Source organism: Sphaerodactylus townsendi, linkage group LG02 (genome assembly GCF_021028975.2).
Source record: "Sphaerodactylus townsendi isolate TG3544 linkage group LG02, MPM_Stown_v2.3, whole genome shotgun sequence".
NCBI lineage: Eukaryota > Metazoa > Chordata > Lepidosauria > Squamata > Sphaerodactylidae > Sphaerodactylus > Sphaerodactylus townsendi.
The window spans coordinates 5,047,072-5,062,852 of record NC_059426.1 but is presented as its reverse complement, the minus strand read 5'-3'; the positions used below and the strand labels follow the sequence as shown (position 1 = coordinate 5,062,852).

Genomic DNA, 15,781 nt, shown 5'->3' with positions numbered 1-15,781 from the left:
TAACTGCCCAGATTATCAATAGCACCATGACTGTGTATAAAGAGGCAATGAAGAACTTGCTTCCTACGCCCACTAAATCCCACTACTTGTTCAACTTGCGAGATTTCTCTCGGGTGATTCAAGGTGTTTGTCTGTCCAGACCTGAAACAACAGCTTCTATGGCCACAATAAAATGCCTTTGGGTTCATGAGGTAAATTCCCTGACAGGAAATAACTGAAGAATGTGCCTCAATCCGATGAGAATGTATTTTATTCTAGGACAATTTAGTTGGTTGTTTTGAATTTTATAGTTATGAGGTAAAAGTTCTAAGCATCTGAAGTTTGATCAAATATACAGATAATGTTATGCATATTGATAACTGGGTAGAGCTAGAAACCTTTGCAGCTGGAAAATATATCACGTTCTGTAGAAGTTAGTCTCAAGTGCTTTCTTTTAACAACTTCATTTAGCAAAAGCCAGGATAGACATTTCCCAGTGTGCAGATAACACACGCTTAACAAAAGTTTCTATATGATTTTGTTTGGTAACATGCTTGCTTCTTTCTGTTAGCATACCATACCATACACTTTATTATTTCTAGCCAAAGGCAATTACAATATAAAATCCCATGAATTAAAATATACAAAAATAGAACCATACTCAGCATATAAAATGTGCAAATATAGAGGCATATACAGCAATAAAACAAATATAAAATGGTAAAACAGCTATAAAACTCTACTGAGCTATATCAACTGGGTGCCCAGTTAACTGAACAAATTTACACATTATTTTGTCATAGACATAAATTTGGAGCGGGTTGTTTTTTTTTTGCAGTCAATGCAAACAAATATATGTAATGGATGATTATGTGGTTAACGTCCGCTAGTCCCGTGGTAAATTTTGTCCTATAAGGACACACACAAATGATATAAAACAGTTTTTTTGTTGGGCCGAAATTTAATTGACTTAGGATCAATAGGTACATCTTGTTCCAGATGTACGCAATTTGACATGACCCTGCGATTTAACACGGCAGGTCAACTGAGGGAGCCCCCTTAAGAATGCCAACAGTTAGAACATAAGAACATAAGAAAGAGCCTGCTGGATCAGACCAGAGTCCATCTTGTTCAGCACTCTGCTACTAGCAGTGGCCCACCAGGTGCCTTTGGGAGCTCATGTGCAGGATATGAAAGCAAAGGCCTCCTCCTGCAGCTGCTGCTGCTCCCGAGCACCTGGTCTGCTAAGGCATTTGCAATCTCAGATCAAGGAGGATCAAGATGGGTAGCCATCGATCGACTTCTCCATAAATCTGTCCAAGCCCCTTTTAAAGTTTCTCTGGCCAAGATGTTATAATGTCACAGAAGAATAGGGCTGACAGAAGGGTTTCTGGCTGCTATTGTCTGAACTGTCTTCTTCTTCAAGAAGGGCAGAGATGAAGGTTTCAGAAAGGTCTTTATTGTTGGTCTTCCCAGTTGCGGCTGGTCCAGGCGAAGAAGACGCCAAATTAGGTTGTCAATGCCCCTGGAAATTGCTTATGTACAAGCTCCAGCAACTTTTAGAAGCGCTAAGGTTTAGAAGCCCTAATCTGTTTGGATTGGCTTACAGCATTCGAGAAGAAGAGATGTCAAATTTTTACTGTTCCGATTTCCCCACTTGATTAAAAAATTGCGCTTTTAAATTTTTACCTGCATTAACTCTTGAGTGAAACATAAATATATATTTTTCCAGCTCATTTTCTGTAGCTCAGAAGCTTGTGTAACTGTATTTTGCTGTAGCTTTAGCTTTTTCTACTCTCTTAATTTCCTGACTTCTGCTACATGACCACAAACATTCCAAATTAAAATGAATAAAGGTTTTCTGATTCTGATGTTCTCAAAGTTGTATTTCCCTACAGAATTACGTAAGCCATTACATATCTTTTTTTTGTTTTAGAGGTCTTAATAGTTCTTTATGTTTTCACCTAGTTTATGCCATTCAATATAGAGATGGTTGATAGAAAATACAAATTTTCCATAAAGTCTGTCAGATGTTCAAATCTGTTTATATATGCCTAATAAAAGTCTCTGAATCTGCTTTGCAACTTTTATTTCACATTATTATGGAGAGGAGCTGCTTTTTTTGTATTTGTGACTAGTATGTCTCATCAATTACTCCACTGATCATACTGTCATGTCTTGTACAGGTCCTTAGAGTGTATTATGATCGTTTAGTAGATAAAGCGGATCGATCCTGGCTTGTCGGATGCATTCAGGAAGTAGTGGAACAACACATGAATGAGGACTTCAACGAACTTTTCCAGAGATTGGATTTCAATTATGACGGGATAGTGGAAGAAGATGATTTGCGAAGTCTGATGTTCTGTGATTTTCATGATCCTAAAAAGGAGGATACCAGCTACAGAGAGGTTTTTAATGTGGATGAGTTGAGAACTGTTGTAGAAAGCCATCTGGAAGAATACAATAACATGACCAAAAAACCCATGCAGCTGGTGTTATTTCGATTTGCCATAGAACATGTCTGTCGAATTTCCCGTATTTTAAAGCAACCTCGTAGCCATGCCCTTTTGGTTGGTGTCGGAGGAAGTGGGCGGCAATCTCTCACTCGTTTAGCTGCTCATATGGCTGATTATACACCTTTCCAGGTTGAAATATCAAAGAGCTATGGAACCAACGAATGGCATGAAGACCTGAAAGTCATCTTACGGAGATCTACTGAAGGCGAGATGCAAGGAGTTTTCTTATTCACTGACACCCAGATCAAAAGGGAGTCATTTTTAGAGGATATAAACAACTTGCTAAATGCTGGGGAAATACCAAATCTCTTTGCAGTGGATGAGAAGCAAGAAATTTGCGAAAAGATGCGTCAAATAGATCGCCAACGGGACAAAACAAAGCAAACGGACGGTAGCCCCATTGCCCTTTTCAACATGTTCATTGACCGCTGTCGGGACCAACTGCATATTGTATTGGCCATGAGTCCCATTGGAGATGCATTCCGCAATCGCCTTCGAAAATTTCCGGCTCTTGTTAACTGCTGCACTATTGATTGGTTTCAGGTAGAATATTTTACAGTGTGTACATTTTGGGAAGGAATACATAGTAAGAAACAGAGCTTTGTTAATATGCTATTCTTATTTGGAAATGTTTTGTTTGTAGAATCATAACAGTTGGAAGGGTCCATACAGGCCAGCCAGTTCAACCCCCTGCTCATTGCGGGATCATCCTAGATCAGTGTTTGTCCAGCCACTTTAAAGACTGCCAGTGACGGGGAGCTCACCACCTCCCTCGGCAGCAGATCCCATTGTTGTTTGATGTACTAGTTTTCAGCAGGAAAGGAGATTTCCTATAAGGGGAAGCACCCATAGGACAAAGTCCTTCTCAGTCAAAAGAAGATCCAACCCATTCGACTCTCACTGCAATCTGAAACTGTATGGTCTCTGGAAGACTCTTTGATTTGATTATATTGAATGTGTGGATCTAACAGGTGGCTATCATGAGAACCATCTTTCAATTTCAATGTTTTGAGAGGTTATAGCCAATAACAGTATTACTTTGGAGATCAATAAAAGACAATGCACCAGGCAGAAAGAATACGTATTTTGAAGAAAACTATAATAAATGGCTCAATAATTGAACTGAGTCAGAATACACCTGGGGTGGATCACTCACCATTCTAGTTGACTTTATAACCTGATGACATAATTTGTCCTCGTGGACGTTTCACACCCCACCTGTAGATGGGCAAGGGGATTCAGGGACAGTGCATTGTTTGTGGCTGTTATAAAAACCCCATATCCCACCTGTGCTACTTCTGCACCAGTGATGTTCATACCACTGGTTGGAAACCACAGTTGTAGATTACACAGAATTTCTCTACTGTGCTTTGGTAGCATAAAGGACTAATGGCCCTATGTGGTGGGGGAAACTGAAGGGAATTGTGAAGTCTGTGGGCAGTGATGGGATCCAAATATTTCAGTAACAGGTTCCTATGGTGGTGGGATTCAAACTGTGGCATAGCGCCAATGGGGCGGGGCAGGGCACGGCAGGGGCAGGGGCAGGGGCGGGCATTCCTGGGGTGGGGCATTCCTGGGCGGGGCTGTGGCAAGGACGCAGTCGCTGTGCCGGTCCTTGGGCAGGAAACAAATGCACGCAGGCGCAGGCTGCCATGCACACCGATGCACCTCCTGCTAGACTGCTTCAAGTTCTGCTCGGTACTGCTGAGAGGAGGGGCGTAACTAAGGCAAAAATCACGTGGCAAAATCACCAATTGGTAACCCCCTCTTGGCACACACAAATAATTAGTAACCTACTCTTGGGAACCTGTGAGAACCTGCTGGATCCCACCTCTGGCTGTGGGGCCCTACGCCAGTGGGTTTGCTCTCTCTGAGGCACTTGCCCTGCGGAGGGGCAAATCTGCTGGTAGGCGGCCACCACAGCCCTTCACAATGGATTGATGTGGCCAACAGGGCCATGTCTGGACTTCTGTGCCCCCACCGGCTCTGCCAGCATAGTGGGGGTGTTCCGGAATCATGGCCGGGGGTGTAGCTAATGTTAGCTTCCATCCTGGTTTGCCTCTTGGGACTTAGGCGCCCCAGGCCTGGACTTATGCCATCTCTTTGGGTGGTGTAAGCCCATGGAGCCCAATGGAGTGCTTTTTGGTGGCTGGGAGGGGATTTTGTTCTTTGCTTCCCCCCGCCACTGAAAAGCTTCTGGAGGTGGCACGGTTGTGCTGCAGCTGCACCGCCCCCAGCTGCCCCAGTGCTCTGGTTGGACGGCCCATCTTTTAGATCAGTGATGGCGAACCTATGGCACGGGTGCCAGAGGTGGCACTCAGAGCCCTCTCTGTGGGCACACGTGCACAGAGTTCATCATGGGGGGGGGGGTGGAAAATCACACACACCCCACACACATATCTAGGCTGGCCTGGGTACCTGTGCTCCGGGTGGGTGATGTCTGAGGGTGGGGGCAGAGGAGGTGGAGATGCTAGAGAGGCGCAGAGGTGTGCGTGGGACTTGCTGGAGGCTAGAGCAGGCTGGCCCCTGCTTGAGCGGGTGGGGTGGAGGCACTGAAGCAGCACAGGGCAGAGCGGTGCAGGACTAAAACCTCAGTATTCAAGTTAAATCGCCGTGTTGGCACTTTGTGATAAATCAGCGGGTTTTGGGTTGCAATTTGGGCACTCGGTCTCGAAAAGGTTCACCATCACTGTTTTAGATTTACCCCGTATATACTCGTGTATAAGTCGACCCGCATATAAGTCGAGGCACCTAATGTTACCACAAAAAACTGGGAAAACTTATTGACTCGCGTATAAGTCGAGGGTGGGAAATGCAGCAGCTGCTGGTAAATTTCAAAAATAAAAATAGATGCCAATAAAATTGCATCAATTGAGGCATCAGTAGGTTAAATGTTTTTGAATATTTATTTCAAAGAAAAACAGTAAACTGGCTCTGTAAGTGGAAAAGAGGGTCAACAAGAACAATATGGTATCAACAATAACTTTAAAAGTACAAAAACCTTAGCTCAATCAGCAACCAAGCTAAAACACAAGAGTTAAAATCCTTCAAAACTGGATTCCTCATCATCATCTGTATGTCCAAATGTAACTCAACTTAGATTTTAAGAGGGATATTATCAGAAATGGAAAATCTACTATTAGCTTCCATTGTAAACAATGGGGGATGGGGCACCCTTTTGGGGATCAATAACTTTGGATCCCCTGACCCAAACTTCACCAAACCTGGCTGGTATCATAAAGAGACTCTCCTGATGAGACCAGCCAGGTTTGGTGAAGTTTGGTTCAGAGGGTCCAAAGTTATGGACCCTCAAAAGGGTAGCCCCATCTACTAATAGCTCCCATTGAAAACAATGGGGAATGGGGGCACCTCCTTTGGGGGTCCATAACTTTGGATCCCCTGAACCAAACTTTACCAAACTTGGCTGGTATCATCAGGAGTGTCTTCTGAGGGTACCCTGAAAATTTGGTGTCGCTAGCATAAAAACTGCACCCCCTGCTGGCCGGCAAAGTAAAAACACACAAAAAAATTTAATGACCCGCATATAAGTCGAGGGGAGCTTTTTCAGCATTAAAATGTGCTGAAAAATTCGACTTATACATGAGTATATACGGTAATTAAGGTTGTTCAGTGCTATGATTTGCTTCCTAAGTGAACCAGTTAATATTCAGTGCCTCTTTTTGTATGATTAGTAACTCAGCTGGAGTCTTTTCTCTTCCATGCAGTCGTGGCCTTCAGACGCCTTGCATGCCGTTGCCACCCGCTCCCTGGAAGATATCGAAATGTCAGAGCAAACCCGGAACGGCTGCATTGATATGTGTCAAAAATTCCATACTACAACCATTATTCTGTCTGAGAGTTTCTATGCTGAACTGCAGAGACACAACTATGTAACCCCTACTTCCTACCTAGAATTAATTTCCACTTTCAAGTCCCTTCTGGAAAACAAGAGAACGTACGTATAATATAGCATTTGCAAGAAAAAGTAATTCCTTGCTGTGTTTTGAAAACATCGCGTATTCTTTCAGTCTGATGAGAGACGTCTGCAGGCAGAAATGGGATTTTGTCTGAGGGTTGAGCTCCTGTTCTGGTTTTTTTGTAGACTTGCAGGTATTTTAAAGCATACTATTTCAATTGCTATTAAAAATGGCTCGAGCTCAAGCTTGCAAATAGTTCTTCCTTTTCGTGCTAATGGTTGGTGAGACTCATTCCTTGGTGATCATACAGGGAAGACAGTTTGGGGTGCTTTTGTTTCTTTCTAGGGGCCATTCTTTGTTTCTTTCTAGGAGCAGCAGTGGCGTAGGAGGTTAAGAGCGCGTGTATCTAATCTGGAGGAACCGGGTTTGATTCCCAGCTCTGCCGCCTGAGCTGTGGAGGCTTATCTGGGGAATTCAGATTAGCCTGTACACTCCCACACATGCCAGCTGGGTGACCTTGGGCTAGTCACAGCTTCTCGGAGCTCCCTCAGCCCCACCTACCTCCCAGGGTGTTTGTTGTGAGGGGGGAAGGGCAAGGAGATTGTCAGCCCCTTTGAGTCTCCTATAGGAGAGAAAAGGGGGATATAAATCCAAACTCCTCCTCCTCCTCCTCCTCCTCCTCCTCCTCCTCCTCCTCTTCTTCTTCTTCTTCTTCTTCTTCTTCTTCTTCTTCTTCTTCTTCTTCTTCTTCTTCTTCTTCTTCTTCTTCTTCTTCTTCTTCTTCTTCTTCTTCTTCTTCTTCTTCTTCTTCTTCTTCTTCCCCCACTTTTCCCTCTACCACTGTCGCTGCGCTCCACTCACTGCGCACGTCATTTCTGGCGCGCGCCTTGGCTTCCCCACGACCCTGCGCTCTGCGTGGGGTCATCAAAAGGCGCCGTTTTCTCCAGTGCCAGGGATGACGCGCGCTGAGGGGGCGCGAGAGAGGCAGTGTTGGGGCGGCTGCGTTCTCGCCACCCCTGAAGTGGGGAGTGCAGCTGGACCCCGCGCTACTTGAGGAGAGTAGCGCGGGGCTTAAGGTAAGTGGGGAAAGGACCTAGGTGATCTGATAAACTTCTTGATTGTGACTGTGGAGAAATGTCCTCCCATGGCATTTTATTAATTGGGGCTCCATGCTCCGAAGGTTGCAGTGCTGGGAAAGACTGCAAAAACAAGACGCCAGGAGACTCTCTCAAACTCAGAGCACTCTAGAGATTAGTTCTACAGAAGATTTAACCTCTCCCATCTTGCTAGAATGTCCCACCCAGAGGGACAGAAGTGAGGACTGCCAAAAGATTAGTTAGTAATTTCTTCCTCTTGAGGAAAGTAGTTTAGGACTGACATCAGGGACGAGGGGAGTGGAGGTGAGATTGTTGCAAGGATGAAATTAAATATCAGAAAGTTGAACTCAACGGCTCACTCCCATGGAAGTCTGTGCAGGGTTTTGAAAGTCAGGCTTAATAAGATGATAAATAGTTTTCAGGGTATCAGAGGGAACTAGAACCAGGGTAGCGTAGTGGTTAAGAGCAGGTGGACTCTAATCTGGAGAATTGGGTTTGATTCTTCCCTCCTCCACATGAGCAATAGACTCTAATCTAGTGATCTGGATTTGTTTCCCTGCTCCTCCCACTGTACCCTGCTGGGTGACCTTGGGCCAATCACAGTTCTTCAGAACTCTCCAAGCCCCACCTGTCTCACAAGGTGTCTGTTATGGGGAGAGGAAGGTAAAGGAGTTTGTTAGCCCCCTTGAGTCTCCTTACAGAAGAGAAAGAGCAGCAGTGGCGTAGTGGCTAAGAGCAGTGACTAAGAGCAGGTGCACTCTGATCTGGAGGAACTGGGTTTGATTCCCAGCTCTGCCGCTTGAGCTGTGGAGGCTTATCTGGGGAATTCAGATTAGCCTGTGCACTCCCACACACGCCAGCTGGGTGACCTTGGGCTAGTCACAGCTTCTCGGAGCTCTCTCAACCCCACCTACCTCCCAGGGTGTTTGTTGTGAGGGGGGAAGGGCAAGGAGATTGTCAGCCCCTTTGAGTCTCCTATAGGAGAGAAAAGGGGGATATAAATCCAAACTCCTCCTCCTCCTCCTCCTCCTCCTCCTCTTCTTCTTCTTCCGAAGAATCAGTGAACTAACTAAACAATACTGCATGCTGCCTACAGAGAAATATAACGGAAGATATAGCTACTGAAGGCAAAGTCCATCTGTACTGCATATTAATCTGGATGCTTGTATATCCTTATACAGCAGCGGTTCTCAACCTGTGGGTCGCGACCCCTTTCGGGGGGGGGAGTAGCAGTGGCATAGGAGGTTAAGAGCTTGTGTATCTAATCTGGAGGAACCGGGTTTGATTCCCAGCTCTGCCACCTGAGCTGTGGAGGCTTATCTGGGGAATTCAGATTAGCCTGTACACTCCCACACACGCCAGCTGGGTGACCTTGGGCTAGTCACACCTTCTTGGAGCTCTCTCAGCCCCACCTACCTCACAGTGTGTTTGTTGTGAGGGGGGAAGGGCAAGGAGATCGTAAGCCCCTTTGAGTCTCCTGCAGGAGAGAAAGGGGGGATATAAATCCAAACTCCTCCTCCTCCTCCTCCTCCTCCTCCTCCTCCTCCTCCTCCTCCTCCTCCTCCTCCTCCTCCTCCTCCTCCTCTTCTTCTTCTTCTTCTTCTTCTTCTTCTTCTTCTTCTTCTTCTTCTTCTTCTTCTTCTTCTTCTTCTTCTTCTTCTTCTTCTTCTTCTTCTTCTACACATATTTTCAATGGTTTAAGGACTGAGACACAAATAATTTTATGGTTGGGGGTCACCACAACATGAGGAACTGTTTTAAAGGGTCGCGGAATTAGGAAGGTTGAGGACCACTGTTATACACTAAGACTGAAGATTTTTCTCAATTTCATTGCAGTGCTGCTAAGCTATGGGCTGGATCTAATGACTCAACCTGCTAAGTCACTACCTAAAAGACATCATCTGCTTACATTCTTAGCAAAAGAGGAGGAGGAGTCCCTCACACCACACTGCTGGGAGGATCAATGTCAGTAGTTGAGAAAGACAGCTGTGAATCACCCACCGGCTACGGTGGCCTCTTGGGGTGGGGGAGGTGGAGCCAAGGTGACTGTTTCCACCCAACTAAGGGCAGAGGCGAAAGCCCGGACCATGTCAGGGCAGGGCTGACATCACCCAGAGGGGAGGGCTGACTGAACCTTTAAAAGGGACAACCCTCCTTTGTGCTGGCCAGGTGCTCTGGCCAGCCGACGATTTGCCCACCCACCTCTCCCTGTCTTTTGTTATAGCACTACATGTGTTTTTCTGTCATAGCCAACGGCGGTGGCACATGGGTATTGATCTGGAAGCGCCGACGGCGGCAAGAGGCAACCGCCCTGCCGAACCGGCAAACGGGGAACACCTCTTGTCAGGAGTGTCCGCTCGGCAGAGCCCCTCAGCAGAGCGAAGCCCAATACAGGGCAACCGCCCTTGGGAGCTTCGCTAGGAAGCAGACAGGCCAGATCAAGACCCATGCTACGCCTCACGCTTCTGTTTTGTTTGGTCAGTAAATTGGCTATGGCCAAGTGTTTATCCCAGCAAAGAGCTTTGTGTGGTTATTGGGAGAGGATCCGCTCATGTGGTTCCCACCCTCAGAAGGCAAACAACCCACACGTCCCAAGACAGGACTGGAGATGAGACAGTTGGCAAAAACCTAACAAGGCCTTGGAAGAACCTCCTACTCTGTGGAAGAGGCTACCTGGAAAGGTGAGCCGGACCCCCTAATTGGACACCTTGGCCCTTTCCCCACTTACCTTAAGCCCCACGCTACTCTCCTAAAGTAGCGCGGGGTCCAGCTGCACTCCCCACTTCAGGGGCGGTGAGAATGCAGCCACCCGGCGCTGCCTCTCTTGCGCCCCCTCAGCCTGCGTAATTCCTGGCGCCTTTTCAAATGGGGAAGCCGGGGCGCACACCAGGAATTGCGCGCACTGGGAATTGCGCGCAGCAACCCTCCGACAAGGGTAAGTGGGGAAAGGGCCTTTGAGGAGGCACTGCAAGAGTTTGTTTGTTTGCAAGGGTTTTTAATGGAATATGAACAGAACTGATCATCTGCAATTGTGGGGGAGTGCTCTCTCTCTCTCTTTACATTAGCAGTGAAGATCTATCTTTAATCCAGCGAAATGACAATAGACCACAGACGGGAAACAAACAAACAAAAAGGCACCAGAAGGGGGTTGCAAGGAAGCAAGCAAGACTTCGGGGGGAGGGGCAGGCAAAATGGCATGTGGGGATTCCCCTGGGCCTGGCCGCCTCCCGCCGGGTGCGCCGACCCTCCTTCCTGTCTCCCAAGCAGTGTTCAGTTTCATTTTCAGACTCCAGCACAGGTTGAGCCAAGCAAGTTTTTTTTCTAACCAGCACAAATGAATATTTAATTTTCAGCAAGAATAATTCTCCAACTAAATACATAAGTGTTACTTTAGTGTTTCCCTCTGAACCACAAATCCCATGTTACTAATATTTTATCAGGGTGATAAATCCAAGCCACATTAAAGAGTAATTAAATACAAGCCAATTACAACCCTTCGTGGCTAAAAATAATTTTCCAGTTTAGTTACTTTCTGTTAACCGGAATAAATTTCCAAATATCAGAATCAGCAAAATGATTGTAGGAGGCCATTTCCCACTTTCTGTTGAAGAATCTAATTATGCGTAACATTAACACAAAAAGTAATTGCATTAATAAAAAATCCTTTTATATTAAATGAAGGCACAGAGAAAAGTCACTTACAGGGTGACAATAATTATTTAAGCTTTTATAAACATCAGGTTTAGACCTTAATGGCCCTTTTTCAGATACGTTTATAATTTGAAGACACATGGATAAGGGAGTGGAACTCAAAATGACTCCACCGAATGCAGGCACTACACCACAGGTGTCGAACTCGCGGCCATCCAGATGTTATGGACTACAGCTCCCATCATCCCCTGCCAGCATGATGCTGGCAGGGGATGATGGGAACTGTAGTCCATAACATCTGGAGGGCTGCGAATTTGACACCTATGCACTACACTTTGAATATGGATGATATCTATATTACCAAAGACAGCTATTGCAAAGAAATCTCTATTCATACTTGGGCAAAGGAACTTTGCGTCTAGTCATGAGGGAAACATTTGTTTGTTTGTTTGTTTGTTAGAAGAATGCCTGTCGCAGAAGGACCACCAAGGTAGCTCACAAATTAATACACACTAGCAAAATCTAATCTTAAAAACCATTAAAGCCATCCAACAGACACATTTATCATTAAACACCCCATCATTAAATGCACACAAAAAAGTAGAAACAGCAATTAAAACATTTTGGGAAAAGGAAAGATTGCTGAGGGAATGCCAAACTAAACAGAAACCAAACGGAAAAAGAGTCCTCACCTGCTGACAGATACCAGCACCAGAAGGGGACAGGTGACTCTCCCTGGGAAAAGAGCTTCAGAGTTTTGGTGTCACTACTGAGAAAGCCCTGCCCCAGGTTCTGACCACCTGCCTATTTGAGAAGGCAGGAACACCCAAAACAGGGCCTCTAAAAATGACTGCCGCAGCTAGGTAGATTCAGTGCAAATGAAATAAAGAGTCTGTTTTACTGGAACAACTCCCATTAGTCCAGTAAAAACGCAAGAGCATCCAGCCAGGGGGGACCAGCTATTTCACTGGCAGAGAACAGTCTCAATGGGCCAATACTCTGACACCCAGCAGCAAGCAGAGCCCTTGTAGCTCGAACAGTGCTTCAGGGGGTCAGCTTGGATCTGACCACCAACCATTAGTACCAACCATGAGCATCGTTTGTATTGTCATAGGGTTTCATGGGCGAAATCAACGGGCTGTTACGGGCTTTCCTGGATGTGGCTGTGATCTGACAGTGCTCGCTCCTAAGGTTTCGCCCACTGTGGCAAACGTTAGGAGCAAAAACAGCCTGGAAAGCCCACAACAGCCATTAGTGCTGTTGAATACATTCTTTATTTATTTACAAAATTTATATCCCGCCTTTCTGCCCTTGCAGAGGTCACCAAGGCAGCTAACCAGCTAAAACATGCAAGGTAAAAAAAATCACGTTTCACAACCCGCCCGCCCAACACACATCAATAAAATAATTGTTAAAAGAGCTTTTTAGAAGAAGAAGAAGAAGAAGAAGAAGAAGAAGAAGAAGAAGAAGAAGAAGAAGAAGAAGAAGAAGAAGAAGAAGAAGAAGAAGAAGAAGAAGAAAGAAGAAAGAAAGAAGAAGAAAGAAGAAAGAAAGAAGAAGAAAGAAGAGAGAAGAAGAAAGAAGAAAGAAGGAGGAGGAGGAGGAGGAGGAGTTTGGATTTATATCCCCCCTTTCTCTCCTGCAGGAGACTCAAAGGGGCTTACAATCTCCTTGCCCTTCCCCCCTCACAACAAACACCCTGGGAGGTAGGTGGGGCTGAGAGAGCTCCGAGAAGCTGTGACTAGCCCAAGGTCACCCAGCTGGCGTGTGTGGGAGTGTACAGGCTAATCTGAATTCCCCAGATAAGCCTCTACAGCTCAGGCAGAAGAGCGGGGAATCAAACCCAGTTCCTCCAAATTAGATACACGAGCTCTTAACCTCCTACGCCACTGCTGCTCCTTTTAAAAAAAGGTAAAATGCACAAAAAATAGTTAAAATACATACAAAATACAGCAACATTGGTTAGCAAAGAAGGATCGTTAAAGGGGATGCCAAACAAAACAAAAAATCTTCACATTCTGGCAGTAGAAAGGGACAGATGAATTTCCCTGGGGAGAGAGTTCCAGAGCTTTGGTGCCACAACCAAGAAGACCCTCTCCTGGATTGCCACCTGCCTGATCTCAGAAGGCGAGGGCGCTCTAAACAAGACCTCTTCATATGGCCATAACGGTCAGGTGGGTTCTTAAAGGATCAGGCAGTCCTTCAGGTATGCTGGTTCCAAAGCACACAGGGCTTTGAAAGCGGACACCAGCATCTTGAATTTTGCAGAGAAACAAACTGGAAACCACCATAGTTGGGCCAAGAGCCGAACAACCATCAGTGATGCTGCTGGCCAGAAAAACACCTCCTCCCATTGGCCAGGCTGACCAGACGTCCCGCTTTTGGCGGGACAGTCCCGCCTTCAAACAATTTGTCCCGCGTCCCGCGGGTTATTTCAACTGTCCCAATTTTGGGGAGGCTGCCGCACTGCCTTCTGGGGCGCAAGGCAGTGCGGCAGACTCCCGCACGCACGGCCACAGGAGCACGACCTTCTGGGGCTTGCCGTTTCCCACCCTGTCACAGTGCATGCGCACGCACGCGCGGCCGCCTACCCCCGTTTCGGTTCACAAAGGTGACCATCTGGTCACCTTACCATTGGCATATTGCCTCCCACCGTACCTGAGTCATTTAACTCTCCCACCATATGAAGAATCCTATTATATAAAAGGCTAGCCATAGTGGCAATGACTCAGTCCCAGCAAACTGCCACACACTTCCAGCCAACTGCCGCGCACATGTGGCTTGGGGGCGGGGCTTACCTAGAACAGACAAAGAAGAACACCAACAAAACAGTGGACTATGGAAGTCATTCGCCCTCTCGTGTGCTTGCCCTTCTCCCCCACTGCGCAATAATTACAGTCACTGTACTGCCTGCAGCTGCCTGAGGAGGGGCAGGCACAGGCACAAGCACCACAGCTCCCCGTGGAAGGGCTGCAACCACTGGAAGCCGCAACTGTGCCAATAACTGCTACTTGGTGATACAGAAGTCCAGAAAGAGGAGCAGGCACTCAGGAACAGGAGGAGGAGGGAGCTGGGGAGGAAAGGCAAGGGCCAAGGGGGAAGGAAAGGCAAGAGGGGTCGCCCCCTCCCCTTGGTGGCTGCTATTAACCCTTGCGTGCTGATGCAGGTGTCCAGGAAGAGGACGAGGAGGCAGGTGGTGACACAGAGCCAAGGGGGGAGTAAAGGCAGGAGGGATTAGCCCCCTCGGTGGGTGCCGGTAACCCACCAATAGTTTTCTAGAGCCTGATGTATTTGTTCGTGCAACCGACTTCACCACCAGTACTTACTATAATATATACACTCTTGCCAGTCCCTGTTGGTCCCACAAATATGGAGGGCTTTCGATGAGTTGTCAACAGATCCATTAATGCAAAGTACCGAATGGTGTCCAGAGTAGGAACGATGATTTCATTGAACATCATGTCTTTCATGATAGGTGGAGCTGATTCAAGGGCTACCACCCACGCTTCCCACCTCCCTGGTCCCTGTTCCAAAATACAATGAAGAAGGTGAAGGAAACAATGAGAACAAAAAGGGTTTTTTATAGTTCGTGATCATGTCCAGGTTTTGCTAGTTAGGATAAATTTTCTAGTGGGATCCAATAGCTATATTCCCTCTTTGTTATCAGATCACTTTATTTCAGAATGGTATACTTTGATCTTTAGAAAGGTTGAAGCAATTGGTTTCCCCTTGGAATCACTCCTTATGCTCACAAAGGTGGAAGCCTTCAGACTAGTTAAGAATAGGCTCTTGGATCTTGATTTTCATAATTTGACTCGTGCTGCCAAGACAACCTGTTCTCCGACTACATTATTAATCCCATGCGAGCGTGGAATTATGGCAGCATATCTTCGTCTGCTGATTAATCCCACCCAGAGGAGAGCCTTGGCTACTGCAAGATGTCATGTGCTGCCATCAGCTCTGCTGGAGGGAAGGTTTAAGAATATGGAACGTTCTAAAAGAGTTTGTTCATGTGATCTGACTACGGTTGAAACACTTGACCATTCTTTGTTTCTATGCCCTAAATACAATAAGATACGCATGAAATACATGAATTCCATTTTCTTGCAATGTTCTCAGTGGCATGAGTGTTATAAGATACCCAATCTCCTGAACAGCTCTGATGTACTCTTTTGTGAAACTGTTGCAAATTTTATACTGGAAATTAGTAATTTTAACTGCATTTCTTAACCTTGTTTTGTTTTAAAATTTTGTCCTGTTTTATATGCCAATAAAGGCTTGTGTTGTAGTTAGGACAATGACCATTATTAAAGGTTCATTATTAAAGTTTTGACACAAGAATTTCCCTTTTCTGAGTACGTGAACTCCAAGGAAGTATAATATAGATCGCAGTGACACGCATAGATTGATATCACCTTTTCTTAACTAGGTTATTATATTCCTTGGTGCCATTCTGATTGTGTCCAACCCGGGCAGAAATTTTGGTAATCAAAATTGAATCAAAATTGCAAAACCTATAGCAGACTTGGGAGCTTATTCCAACCAATTTTTTTTTAAAAAATCCAATCCTGCTAATTTCAGAGAAAGGGAGTTTGGCAAATGTTTTACTGACTCTCCCACT

General features: G+C 45.9%; 1 protein-coding gene across 1 annotated transcript; it reads left to right on the top strand.

Moving 5' to 3' along the window:
- Window positions 1-10,194, top strand: LOC125425872 (dynein axonemal heavy chain 7-like). The gene is made up of 4 exons (XM_048483602.1): window positions 1-191; window positions 2,166-3,038; window positions 6,221-6,450; window positions 10,080-10,194. Exons 1-4 carry the CDS (start codon window positions 27-29, stop codon window positions 10,192-10,194), a joined length of 1,383 nt encoding a protein of 460 aa, XP_048339559.1. The 5' UTR covers window positions 1-26.
- The last annotated feature ends 5,587 nt before the right edge of the window (window positions 10,195-15,781 follow it).